The sequence below is a fragment of the Amphiura filiformis genome, chromosome 9 (assembly GCF_039555335.1).
Source record: "Amphiura filiformis chromosome 9, Afil_fr2py, whole genome shotgun sequence".
Classification (NCBI taxonomy): Eukaryota; Metazoa; Echinodermata; class Ophiuroidea; order Amphilepidida; family Amphiuridae; genus Amphiura; species Amphiura filiformis.
In genome coordinates, this window is record NC_092636.1 from 61,190,697 (window position 1) to 61,205,202 (window position 14,506).

Below are 14,506 nucleotides of genomic sequence, written 5' to 3' on the forward strand. Positions count from 1 at the left end.
TGAATATCGCGTGTTGAGAGACGGCTGTTTTTATTCGTTTTTATGGTTAATATGAGTTTGACTTAAATAAAACCATGCGATTCGTGCTTGATAATTATTTTTCTAACATATAAGACCTAATGTTGTGATTGCCGGACACTTCCTTTAAGGATCAAGTACCAGCCGTGTCCTTTATTCCCTCTTCATCCTCATCAAGTACACAAGCAAGGGTCTACTATGGGTGGACATAGGGTTCACATGCATTTTTGGAGACTATCTACAGTTGGACATCAGTCAATAACTGACACACACACGTAAGTGAGAAAGTAAGACACACATGGCAATGTGCCTATGTGGGCCAAAACGTTTCACTCCTTCAAATCCAAGACATTTGCCTCTAATTCCCCCATATATCTTTCATTTAAAGTGGACCATATAGGTGCAGTACTATAAAAACATAACTTCATTTTGAATGTGTGTATCCAAGCTAGGCCATATAGGCACACACATACACAAACTTCAAAAAAATCCTCTTGCACCAACTCTGAGCTTGTAACTTACCAAGATAAAATGATTTCTTTCCAAGAGCTTCAAAGCATGACTGTAAATCATCATAAAGTGTTTTATCACCAGCACCTAGCACCACCAATGATCCTTCCATAGCTTGCTGTACACTGCCTACCAAGGGAGCTTCTAAGAATCTACCGTCTTTACCTGTGATAGCCTGCAAACATTAATTAGTAACATAGCAAAGTGAGTTAAAAGAAAATATCAGAATACAAACAAACACTAAAAACATTCATTTATGAGAAATGGCTTACTACATAAATGACAGCCAGTGAAACAATTCACTGACCATCCAGGATTTGAACCTGGGGCCTTTGAATCACCAGACCGATGCTTTACCAACTGAGCTAATTAGTTGGATGGTGAAGAGCAGTGAATGTTATTATCTAACATCTTGCGTTCACCACCCCAATTTCTATCATTAAGGTTGCATTATTTGCATCTTACCAGTCCAGATGAACATTTACAATGGCAAGTTATGACTGGCAAAGCTAAATAAATTTTAAATTAAAAAAAAAATCTCAGGCAACTGCATTTTGCTCAAATTATGTCAGGTTTCTTACCAGATCCAGGAGTAAAGTACTACTTTCATACTTGTGAGTCTCACTTTTATTGCAAAATGTCTGCGTACCAAAAGATACTTTTGATAAAGAGCTTAAAGGGCTACGCTGTTAATTAGTTGCTCTCATTAATCGTCCAATAGGAGGGGGAACGGAATTGGCCAATTTTGGTTAATAGAAGGGAAGTGTGGAACTTGTGGATTAGATGAGAAATTGTCCCTTCTTTTGGTAGGAAGGTAGGGAGGGGGATTTACCAAACTTCTAAATGGTGGGTCTCCCACTACTTTATCATAACAAAACACATGTTTTGTTTAAAAGTTAGTGGCAAGGCTTTCCATAATTTTCAATTTCAAATTGAATTGGCAATATAGATGGTGACAAGTGATGCAACAATGTGAAATACAAGCCCATATACTCAAATGTGCTGTTTTTATTTTCAAATGTAAACAGATGCCGCATCATCTATACGCGACAAAAATTTTGAATTTTGAAAATGCCATTACAAATTTGTACAGTACTTAAGCATACTGATGATGTCCCTGATATATACTTGGTTGCAAAGTTACAGGACATCATGAAGCAGACGGCACCACTCAACCCCAAGTTGGAGTGAACGCCATAGGTCAAGGTAGGGCAAGAAAGTTATGAACTTTTTATAATTTCATTGTATTTTTGCTTCCTATTTTTGCCTATAACTTAATTTTTGTACTGCCAATTAGTGTGATCAGATCAGATCATGTTACTATAGCAGATTCAACAGATGGGACGTCTTTCAAACAAATTCAGGCTGCCGGGCGATCATGCATATCACGCTATGCATGACTGGTAGATGATTGACCAGCAGCCTGGATTTGTTGGAAAAACGTCCCACGATGGGTCGAATCTGCTATAGATTGTTTGGCTTTTAATTGGTGAAAATTATTCGGTTTTTGTTACTGCAGGTGTCAATAAAGTCCCAAATTATGCTCGCGTATACTCACACAAGCGTGTGGCAGTCACAAATTAGGCAATGCGCAACTGGCGTAAGTGCTACGCCAACTTCATACACGCCATTCTATATCAATACACGATGTTACAAGTCATGTTTTTCACCAATGATAAGCCAAACAAACTTTAATATCCAGCAATGTTGACAAGCATGTGAGTACTTACTTCTGATACACCTGTTATTGTGCCAATATCTACTGTTGTCATATCTACAAAGGCTTTGTCTGCTTGCATGGCATCCAATATACCATTCTCTCCAAATACAACCTAGAAAACAAAGAAAACAAATTTATGATAAATTCAGTTTCCTCAAAAATATGTAACATTTTCGTTTGCAGGAGAGTGTGTGTGTGGGAGGGGGCATGAGGGTAAATGCAAGTAGGGGTGTGTGTGTGTCAACTGGATAGGATGGCAATTTAAATGGTCAAAACTCAGAAGACATCTTACCCTTCCTAGAATCATTTTGCCACATGATACATCCCTGCGAGAATAGACTGACTAAACATGGGTCAATAGTCAAGAAATAAACATCTGGATGTGCTCTGTTCATTAAGGTACATTTGTCACTATGACCCATGTTGCACTAGACAGCAAATCAGTACAGAAATTTGAAATTTGATAATACATTATGGGAAGTGTAAGATATCTCCTCTGCTCATCAGGGAGAAAATGACTGGTAACCTTTGCACCTTCACTACTGCTGTTTGATAACTCACTGATTTTTGTCTTCAATTGCTGGCCAAGAAGCATGATACAAGATTGATTTTGGACATTGGGTTAGAATATACAGAAATAGCTAGAGCAGCATACTCTACCAGGCTTGTTACGTTTCACTCTAGAAGGGAAATAGTGTACCGCTTGTTTGCGATATGCAGGCAATGAGTTGTGTTGATTATGTGTACTAAATACATAAACACACATGCTTAATAATGAAATATTTGATTTTAGGCCTTTGCCAAAGAATAGTATGGACTCTTCTAGTCTTGTGAAACCTCATTTCTGTATTATTTCCTACAAATGATGGATTTGTCCCTTCAAGAATGAGCTTGTAAATGAACAAACAAACTTACCGCTCTGAGTGCTTCTGAATCTGATAACATGGATATAACAATATCTGTTTGTTTGACTAGATCGGACACACTTTCTGCCTGTGATGCACCGGCCTTCACAAAGTCTTCACACTGCAGAGGGAGAGGAAACACACAAAAAGATATCTAGTTGTTAAAGATACTTTCAAATTATCACTAATCAAGCCATGAAAGATGAATCAAATAATTATGAGTCCAGTATCTCATACCAATGCCAGAAATCACAATCATACAATGTTAAACTTCACCTTTTTAGTAGCCTACAACAAATAGCCGCGGCTGTGATGACTTATTTCAAAATCTGAATAAAAGTGTGCAGTTATAATGCCCAAAATGCACTAATAACACATAATAACACATAACACAAGCACCCAAAACACAAAACATTGTTAAATTCTGCTAACAAATAAACTTTAATCGATATAATGTAAACCAATTTACAGATGGAAAATGATTTTGTGAATCTAGCTTTATATAAATATTTCCCTTATTTATGTTTTTTGCGAACACAATAGACGACTATCACCAGGCCATAGTTGACTATACGTTTGACTTAGTCATGTAACCCTAATGGTTTACAGTGTACTAACAATGAAATCCCTTTTTTCCAGTACAACATCCGCATGGATTATTTGAATCTTTGAAAAGAAATCTCAGAATTAGGATTAGGCAAATGTTAACACATTTATGGAGAAATGGTACGAATTGTGCCCATGTCTACAAGGTAGTGGGTTTAAGAATTTACAAGTTGACCTCAAATGACCTTTGACCCCAGTATATGACCAACTGAGGGTTCCCATTGTGCAGCTGATTGGGATTAAAACTGTTCATATGAGACCAAATTTTAACCAAGAGTCTCAAAATAATGGCATTTTACAAGTTGACCTCAAATTACCTCTGACCTCAGTATATGACCTTTAATCAGCACCAACAGATGAGGGTTCCCATAGTACAGCTATGACCCAAGTTTGGTTGCAATAGGATAAGCACCGGCGGAAAACACGATTGCGGTATTCACAGCAGCGATTGTGTTTTTTGGGGGCAATTGCATTTTATTTTTATTTTTTAAGTTATAGACCCTAAATTTCTTGTTATTCAAGGTTGGAACTAGAGAAAAACTGCTATTTAAAAAAACCAAAAAACTTTATTCAAAGCTTGGTAAAGTTGCACATTTTAAATACTTTTGCTTCTACATGTTCTATTGAACACTCTAGCAATGCATGTTAATTCAATATGTTAAGGTTAGCCGAAAGGTTTTTCATGCGCTTGATTTCAGAGGGGCGTAAGTTCATAACAGAAACAGCCATGCAGAAAATGAACAAGCGTGCGGGAGGTAAGCCTACTTTAATAATTATAATAGAATATCGATCCACGGTCAAGACATGAAACTTGGCTCTGCTCGTGCCCGGAGCTCGTGATGCGGCGGGGGCACAAGCCGTTCGCAATTTTCATGAGGATTTCATAAATTTTAAAATCGATTGGGGGCACTTCCTCTGGCCCTATGCCCGCCCATGAAGATACGCCACCGTCTAGAAAAGCGTGTTGATATTAAATTTATAGAGCCTTGATATCTTTGATGAAATAAATAAATAACATCAAGAATTTGTAAATTGAATTTGGGAATATTCAACAAAACAGACTTAGCGGGCCTACAAATTTCTGAATTAATAAAGTGAAAAACAATCAATCACTGTAGTCAGCGAATCAATCAAGGGTGGGGGTCAGGGATTTTCAGTATAAAGGGTGCCTCAGTAAAAAGGGTGGGGGTCAGGAATTTTCAGTATAAAGGGTGCCTCAGTAAAAAGGGTGGGGTAAAATAAAAAGGGTGGGGTCAAACCCGACTGCCAAGTATGATAGGCCTACAAAAACTATAAAAGCGACAGGAGCAGGAAAGAATAAAGAAATAGTGAATAAAAAAGAAAGAAAGAAAGAAAAAATAGAAATGAAAAAAGAAAAGGAGAAAGAAGAGAGGGAAGAACAGAAGTAAAAATGAGAAAAGAGAAAAAACAAACAAATTTTAGCCACACGGGGACTCGAACCCACAAAAATTAATCATAATAGATTCAAAGTCTAACGCTCTATCCGCTCGGCCACACATCAGCTTACACAATTGACTGTCCTCGCAGGGGATATATAATTATAATTTGACTGATTACAATTGCGTCCGCATAATGGCTCTTAGAATAAACACGCATGTCGGCGCTGAAATTTTGGACGAACCCGATGGAGAAAAACTCGTTTTTGCAAAACTAGCTTCAATTTGGAGTGAAAATCAAATGGAATAGCAATTGGCAGAATGATGAGAAATAATGTAGGTATTCAGATGTCTAAATTATGGTCCCGTAATCAAGATATCGATAATTTCACAAACCAGCTTTTTCTCAAGCAAATTCTCCAAATTTTTTCCCCCAAAAGGGCTTTTAAAATTTAATCGGTACTGTATTTGGTTCTTCCCCATGGCAACATTATTTCTTTGATCGATTTGTAGTACAATACGAAAAAGAAGAAAACAATCACTCGGCGTGGATTTATACGGGCGCACATTTGAAAAAAAACGTTATGGAACGTGTTTTGATCTTGTGAACATGGTGCGTAAAAATGCTTTAAACGAAGGATTTTCAAACTTATTCTAAAAATTTGCATATAACACACACAAAAATGTTAAACTACATCCAATGCACCAACATTTCACTCGCTGCGATATTTGATTACTGAGAAAACTCTGTTTTAGAGAACAACTTTATACGTCTTTTATACGTTTTTTATACGTTTCTTCGTGTAACCTTAAATCAACAGTTTTTACCATTTTTGATTTAAGTCAATTTCTTTCTTGAATTGACGTTTTACTTCATTGGTAATGCTTCTACAATCAAATACCTAGATCTATGATGTTGCTAAAAAATCATTTTCAAGGTGCAGAATTCAACAGGTTTTTTCCCATTATTTTACCAAATTTTTTCTTTGAAACTTACACATCTGAAAACGCATTTTGATTTTTTTGTTGTTGTAAATATCTGATAGGATTGTGCATATGTCTAGCATTCCACTGAACTCTTTTGGCTTTATACCGGTTAAGGTTTATAGCATTTCTTGAAATAAAAAAATCTCCATTTAAATAAAAAAGAATCCGATTTAAATCAAATGAATCGCATTCCACAGGTCTCTTTTGGTATTCATAGTATTTCTTGAAATAAACAAAATCGATACAAATAAAAAAAATCTGATTTAAATCAAATAAATTGATTTTTTTTTTTAAATCGCCAACCCTAATTTGGAGCAAGTAATAATAATGACCTATGACATTTAAGCAAGTCCAATTTCACTGACACCTGTATCCAATTGCTTATTGAGCCAAAACTAATTTCTTTATTGCCTTCCATGCATGACCCTTGTCCAACAAACTACTTAAAAACAAACAAAAAAGGTCCTTCTTGAAAAGGTCCTTCTTTGAAAAGGTCTATTGGGCCACCAGTGTTTTCCCATTGAATATTTTTGAATTTTCCATTTCTTATGTCAAAATTACTACATTGTAGGCCTACTGCATTTCATTAACCCAAGTCACTATGCATACTGTATGCTCTCCTCCAACTACTTGACTTTCCTAAGATGTAATTAGACCTATACTTTATACATGAAATAATTGATGCATGCATCTACTTTTTTTCAGGGTCTATGATGCATGTCAAATACTGTGACTTGTCATGCCCCATGAAAGTGGTTCCTTTTGTTCAGGTGTGTACAGCATGTCAATTAATTTTTAATCACAGATCCTATTACAGTAGGAGACTGGTACTGCATGGCCCCATCATGCTATTGAGTTGAAAGTTTGTTTTGGTGCAACCATCTATACTCAGGGATGAATTAAATAAAAGCAAACAAATACATTTTTTTCACAATCGCTTGAACAAACATTACATAGTTATATCCTGGTTTTTCAATTGTACAAAGTTTGTGCAAATACCAAATCAGAATATTCAGAAATACTCCCAAATACTGCCACCCCTTTGTCAATAATAGAATATCCCGACCACAACTATGAACCCATTCATAACCAAGACTGAGCACACTGAATGGTTCAACTTTAGAATCAGTGCAATGTGTGTCACCAATTCTTTTGTATATGCCATGGACCATGCTTTGTCATCTCCACATGAGCTTCAAGAACTTGGAACAAGTAGGTACCATTTTATTTTATCACTACAACCATAGACCGTAGGGTCTGTTATAACAGCTAATTTAAATTTTTGAAAATATCTAGCCGAAATCCACCAGTGAGATAAGAGTTGATTTGTGATTGAATGTGATATCTCACTGCCTGCTGATATTATATGATGCCTACCTGTGCCTGAAATAGCATGGACTTTGACCCCAAACTTGACAGGTTAGTTGGTTGGTTAGGAACGGGAAAGCTTTGGTATAAATAATAAGCATGTCGCTACTACATACTGCTTTCAGGTACATTATGTAAGATAGAGGTACATTTAAAGTAGAATCTGGGCAGCAGAATTGAATACATACATGTATATATTCAAAATATCAGTTTTCATTCATTATCAACACTTGATTGCATGCTTCTTGGTGTTTGCCAAGGATGTTCTAGAAGGTAGCTTTTAAGTACTGTAAACAAGTTTATTTTATGAGCAATTTAATTTCATGATCACCTCAGATTCGCGAAATTAAATTGCCGCGAAATTACATTTGTGAAAATACACTTGTAACTAGTGCCAAATTCGACAACCCTTAGTACAGTGTAACTCAACAAATTAAATCTTGAATATTACTAAATTTAACTATATCATAATATTATGGCATAAATTGTTATTTGTTACCTTTTAACATCATTAACATACTTCGTTTATCATGACAAGGATCATATAAATTCCAAAATCCTTAAACTTTCACGTACAACTTGCTGGGGGATTGATTTGCTTCAAGTGTTGATACATTCAATGCATAGAAAATAGTGACATTGACTATTTTGACACAAGTTTCCTTTCCTTCGCATTATTTGTGTCAAAATAACTTCTGAATATTTTTAAATGTCTTTTTTAATAATAAAATATTATTTTTTAGTGTTGTAGGATGAAAAAATAAAGTTTTAAAACAAAACAAATGTACAAGGGCATGGTGGGATATCCAAGATGGCCGCGCCCATTGCAAAACGTGTTTATCAAAGTTCGCAAATAAAAATAATTTTCTTCATATTTTGCATTAAAGTTCCGAGATTAAAACAGACATATTTCGTTCATAAATTAATTGCAACATTCTGTTGGGAAAGGTAAGATGAAAATTCTACCCCAAAACAAGAGAAAATACCCTGCAAGTTGAAGTATGAATTCGGAAACTGTTCTGTCAAATTAACAGGTATTTAATTTAGTGAATTAAGGCAAAATTAGCGAAAATTAAATCCCTACCAAAATTAAGTGGTTTTACAGTATTTATTTACCATGATTCCATCTGACCTTTGGGGACAGGTACTAAGTGGTAGCCAGGTAGAATATGGGATTATACCATGGTTATTGTATACATTCAATGACAGCCTGTAAGATATGAGTATGACCCAACATTCCAGCTCAATGTTAATGTTGTGATTCCCAGTTTCAGTTTTCTTCACCCATGGAAGGCATTATATTTTAGTGTACTTTTGGTATGATGTTCAGGGGACATCTTTTTTTCATGTATAAAAGTGAAAAAAAAATAGTGGTGGGTGACACCACTAATCTGTTTAGATTGACTGGTCTTCTACTTGTTTTAAATAATTTGTGATTTCAAGCTTCCGTACAAGCTACATTATACACCTGTACACAAAAGGATTCCCTTCCCACTTTGGTTCTTTAGCAGCTTGCAGTGTGAAAATTTCAATGCTAATCTAGTCAATTACATAATAATAGGGAGTTACAACCATGGTAACCAGAGCGTGTAAGAAATGAACTTGATTTGTCACCCAACTGCAAACAGTATAGTGACTGGCTGGCAGGCTGGTACAACATGGTACAGGAAAACATGTCTTCATTGATGCAATTAATCATTTTTATTCACAAGCCTCTTGGTTTACAGACTGTAAATACAGTACACACCACTTTAATATTTATTTCCATGCCTTGAATCAGGTAGAATTAAATTAACACTCCACATCTAGAAATCTTGATTGCAAACGTATTACATATTGTAAGGCCCTTCATACTTGATTCTAAGTTCCCCGTTAAATATTTTCAGAAACCAAATAGGCAAATATTGTAACTTTTTCATTATTCATTATTTTTTGGAGTTTCATTATCAGTAAAAAAATAATTCAGAATTAAATTCAAAGGGCCTAATTTGATACCTGGTCAATGTCTATTATGTGGAGTATATTTTTGCTTAAAAAATACAAGGGTTTTCTAACTGGTATCAATATGAGACAAGTTGGGGATGATGAGGCTACCAAGTAAAATCCTCCGGTAAGTCAGGTACGTATCCATGGGAACAGATCTTTTGACCCTTTCTGTTTTGACTAGCATCTGAAGCAGGAAGGGTAACAAAACAAACCTTTTTTTCAGGAAGGGTAAGAAGTTGAATATGCGGCCCTAACAGCTGCCATTCACTATTTCATTCATTGTAGAGTCACAAAAATCATACAAACATGCAAAAGGATTTGCTAATATATCAAGCAGTATCATTTGGGAATTGCATCAAGCTCATTTTGTAACACTAATAATATTCCAATGAATTACATGCAACTATGAAAAGCTGAATATTCATGAAAGGTCAGGGAAACTTGATTATTCATCAAGTTTATTTAATACATTCAGGTCTTTGGCCCATAATATTACAAAATATTATGCAATAGGCCGAGTTCACATAGGAGTATATGGTATACGCTATTCGGTATTCGGCTATGTTCCGTCCGATCAGGCGTGTATAGGTCAAGTTTATCAATTCTTCTTGTTGCAAACAACCTGTATGCAAAAGATGTAATGTTCTATTGAAGAGCACTCCTAGTCCTAGAAATCCCCAAAAGAACAATCTGTAATTTCTGACATAAACAAGAGTGAGAAGGTTTTCCAACATGTCCTGGCTGAAATGGCATGGCTTGTCTTATTTGGGTCACTTTGAATAGTGGACAAGTGCCTAGTATGTAGGGTCTATATAAAAACACAGCATATAACAAATATTGGGGCACAAAAACAATCTTTACACAAACCCCAGTAAAAACATACACTCCTAGTCAAGGACATCACATTATTTACTTTTGAGTTTCAATTCAAACTTTATTCCATGATCCAAGTGGGATGTTATCTGGAGGAAATACTGTGCACTGAATGGGGGCATCTGTTCTTCCAAACATCCTATGTCAAAAACAATTCAATACTGACACATGTCCACAGATTTTTTTGATTTGAGTTGATTTGTTCGGGTTTGACAACCCTGGATGACCCAAGAAAGCCTATTGAAGCTTATTTCCATTGGGGTCCAGTTGAACACCGGGACGGGTTGGGAACAGTCAGGGGTTAACACCCTACTCTTTTCGAAACTGGCTGCGAAATACATGTACAGGCAAGGCTCTCTGCACACGGTACAGACGGCTTAACGTCCCCTCCGAAGGACGGAGTACTTTCATGATTCATTTACCCAGTTCTAAATGAACCATGGGGAGAGCGAAGTCTGAATTTAATCTACAGCAAGATCTTCTCCAGCAAGATCAAATCATTTCCCATACACCAGTGTGGAGTATTCATGGAAAGCCTCGGAACTGGTCAACATGTAATTATGTAGAGTTCCCCACTTTCCATTATTTGGGGTTCATATTATTTTGTCCAAACATAAAGGAGGCCTTGGAAGGGTCCTGTTTGAACTGGGTCATAATGTAAAATGTTTTAAAGTGAATTTTCGGTTTGTGTTTTAGGATTTTGTGTCATCAGGTCTTTATAATGTTTAAAATACTTGCAAAGCATTTTGTGTTTATATCATAAATTTTTCAAACAAACAATTTTGTGTTAACAAGATTCTGATGTAAAAATAAAAAATAGACTATGTAGCTAGGGCCTATAACAATTGAACACTTGATTTTGTCTCAGATTTGTCTATAATTATTCAAGTTTCATTCTAGTTTCAATTTCCCTCGGGTACAAATTGTTGCCATTGTATTGATGCAATAATTTAATACCGTGACACTACGTCAGGTAAATAACACCGCTTTGTGCAAATACATCTGCTATTTAGCAGTAATGGATTTGTGAAGCTGCAGACCAGGCACAGGCTAGCACCATATCTATGCAGGGTAATACCATCTACTGACAATTCTTATGTTATGACCAAACATTTTATTTGCTTTCTCTATGTAGAATTTGCTTAACTCAACATGTGACTGAATACAAATCATGTTCCTTGAGTAGTATTTTTTCACATGACAAACATTTTTACGATTGTTGAGTTAAGTATATTCTTTAACTTATTTAATAACTTTTATAACTATACATCATATGTTTGCTGAATGATTTATTAGGCCTATCTAAACAAGTTCAAATAAAATGTCAGTGTCCTTTACAAAAATATTGCAGTTTCATTAATTTTGCACACAAAAATTAATTTGCATGAAAATTGTCGACTTGACAAAGCATGTCTATTTGTTTATGAGGCACCATAGGCATCAGGTATCTGACTCTGATATGGCAAACACATCCCTGATTTCAGACCATGCTGATGCATTATTGACCATGCTTCAAACATAGCTTGGAATGTATTGAAATGTACGGTTGAATTCAAACTCCAGATTATTGGAGAAATCAACAGAATTTTGGTTGGGGTGTGGTTGTACTGTATTGGTAATATGTAGCATTGGCATGGATATGGGATTTTGTTGACATCTAGGTAAGTTTGGAATAAAGACCAAATTTGGGTCACCCTCCACATCACCTCTTCAATTAACCTCTCATTTTGGTACTCATTTCATTTCCCTTCAATTTGGAAAGCTTCTTGCTTTTTCCCTTCTTTTCTTTTAAAACTTGATTAACACACGAAACTAACAAGTTTAAAATTCCCTCTTGCTCCAGCATATGTTATGCATTGAACAATTTGAAGTTCAATGAATGGGATCTTTTATATCACTGTTTTTGATAATCATGCCCTACTCCTATGTAAAATGTCTATTTCTCTGACAACTTATTTTTGTTTATATCTTGCAGACTTATGAAAAGATGATTGACTGAACTACATGAATGATGATCTTTACTGCCACTCCAAAAATGATGCGACTAGTTGGGTGCTGCTTCACCATCCTGCAGCTAACTTTCATCACCGGTGTTGTAAGTCGCTATGTCCCCTCACCGGTAAAGCCAACACATCCTTGTCCTGATGGCTGCACTTGCTTATCAATGGACACAGTCATATGTAATGGCTTGGAACTTAATGTGGAATTGCCCTTTAATGCAAAAAGCGGTACAGAGCGGTGATAATGAGGCAAGTTTATTTGCCGACTACACAATACAAGAACAGACTGAGTTGCGTCACCATAGCAACAGAGCACACACTAAAACTGATGGCAATGACAAGTTGCATGTGGGAGAAGATGATTTAATTACTTCTCCACTACATTGTGATTGCAAGTTAGCTCACAAAATTAACTGGCACGGGCATGGCAAATTTTTAATCAATTAGATCCGGTCGCCTCGCTTGCCATTCACCCATCTCAGAGCGTGGGAAGAGCGTTTCTGTAGCTTTGACTGAATTGGGATGTCCAAGTCATCGAAGGAAGCGAGATGGACGTGATGCATGTGATAGCTTTCCATGTCAAAACGGAGGTACATGTATTCCACTTACAAGTAAATTTGGTTATCAATGCACATGTATGAGAGGTTATATAGGGATCAATTGTGAGAGGCGGGCAACTATGCGGGATAGGCATCTGGTCGTTCATGCATCACCAGTCACGTCCACATCTATAAATGTCATGTGGGAATTCCCTCTTGATAGAACTACCAGCTTTAAGATTACATATAGAGCGTCTAGTGATCCCCAGATGTACATGTCTCAATCTGAAACAGTTCAACCCGGGACCAGATCGTACACCATCCAAAGATTACAACCAGAAACTAAATACAACATTTGCGTTCAGGTGATAATCGAAGATCAGCACATGACTGATAAAAAATGCACTGATAGTATAACATTGGCAAATGATGAGATGGGGAGACCTAAACCAAGACCACCACCACCTAACAAACCTGTGGACAAAAAAACTTATCAAGATAACAAACAATCAAACTTTCACAAATATGGCATGCTGGTGTTCGGTATAGCAATAGCTATTTGTGCCGTTGCAATAGTTATAGTTACCGTTCTTTATCGCAAGCGTCTACAAGCTTCTCGCGACACCTCAAGTACGCCAGCTGCCATACAAACCACCTCAACAAGTGACATGAATGACAATAATATGAGACTCGCAGTGGTGATGCCTAATGAGGTACCCACAATATGCATTACGGATGCGAGTGAAATGCAAACGCAGCCAAGCAGTCCCCTTGCTCCGACTGCTCCACCCAATACGCCAACTTTACCTTCGTATGAGGAGGCAGTGTCTGTTATGTCTGGACACAGTGTACCATTTCCACAAATTAACCCAAGTCAGACCACCAGCAATGGACATCATCAGATTGCTGGTAATAACTCGTCAGGAGTAGGAGGTGAAAGTAACTTATGATAAAATGCAATATTAGCCCACCCTACTTTTATTTGTGCAATGTTTGTAGTAAGCATCCGAAACACGGAAGGCATTTGATTTATTTTAATGACATTCTCAATGTGAAATGTATTGATTAAAATGAAGACCAAGATATTATCAATAATAATGTATAGTAATGAATTTATATTGAACTACATCGTCATCAAATTGTATTGTACAGGCATGAGACTGCACTTTCCTAAAAAAACCTGAAAAAACTGAAAATGCGCGTGAAATTGGGCAAAAAGTACCAAAAACAGGCTGAAATTAAATAAAGTTGCGGAAATTTTGACTATAAAAAAAACTGAATTCAGTTTTTAAACTGAAAATTCTCATGCCTGATTGTAGTTACGTTGATGAGTGCTGGTGTCATTCTACATGGGTACTTACTACTTAGCCTCATTGCGGCCCAGGTACTTTTTAAAGGAGGCGTTTATCATTTACACTGCAGAACGATCAATACACATCTCATTTGTATGTAGGTCACATAGTAATAGGTTGAAATGTGATATTTTTATCTGAGATTTAAGGTTACACTCTACCCTCATTTGTAGGTTTGACATGCTGGTACATGTTAAAATGTTGATGATTTTGTGTGCACTTTTCTAGTTTACTATACATGATAT

The 14,506-nt window shown here is 36.3% G+C and overlaps 2 protein-coding genes across 7 annotated transcripts in view; one reads left to right on the plus strand and one right to left on the minus strand.

Annotated features, from left to right (window-relative positions):
• The window catches only part of LOC140161270 (uncharacterized), a 61,836-nt gene that overhangs the window by 15,658 nt on the left and 31,672 nt on the right, over positions 1-14,506 (minus strand). For all 5 annotated transcript variants that reach the window (XM_072184741.1, XM_072184739.1, XM_072184740.1 and 2 more), the window contains 3 exons: positions 3,164-3,274; positions 2,259-2,360; positions 541-703 (listed from right to left, as the gene is read on the minus strand). In XM_072184741.1, the coding sequence (XP_072040842.1) occupies positions 541-703; positions 2,259-2,360; positions 3,164-3,274 (376 nt within the window). The remainder of the gene's footprint in view (positions 1-540; positions 704-2,258; positions 2,361-3,163; positions 3,275-14,506) is intronic.
• LOC140161269 (uncharacterized) lies at positions 7,234-14,039 on the plus strand. 2 transcript variants are annotated; one of them, XM_072184734.1, is made up of 2 exons: positions 7,234-7,355; positions 12,346-14,039. In XM_072184734.1, exon 2 carries the CDS (start codon positions 13,008-13,010, stop codon positions 13,857-13,859), a length of 852 nt encoding a protein of 283 aa, XP_072040835.1. In that variant the 5' UTR covers positions 7,234-7,355; positions 12,346-13,007; the 3' UTR covers positions 13,860-14,039. The 2 variants fall into 2 exon arrangements, with proteins under 2 accessions (XP_072040835.1, XP_072040836.1); XM_072184735.1 differs by lacking the exon at positions 7,234-7,355 and adding an exon at positions 7,384-7,562.

Excerpts from the sequence above, each read along its gene's own strand:
- LOC140161269 (XM_072184734.1), top strand. The coding sequence starts at position 13,008 with ATGAGAGGTTATATAGGGATCAATTGTGAGAGGCGGGCAACTATGCGG.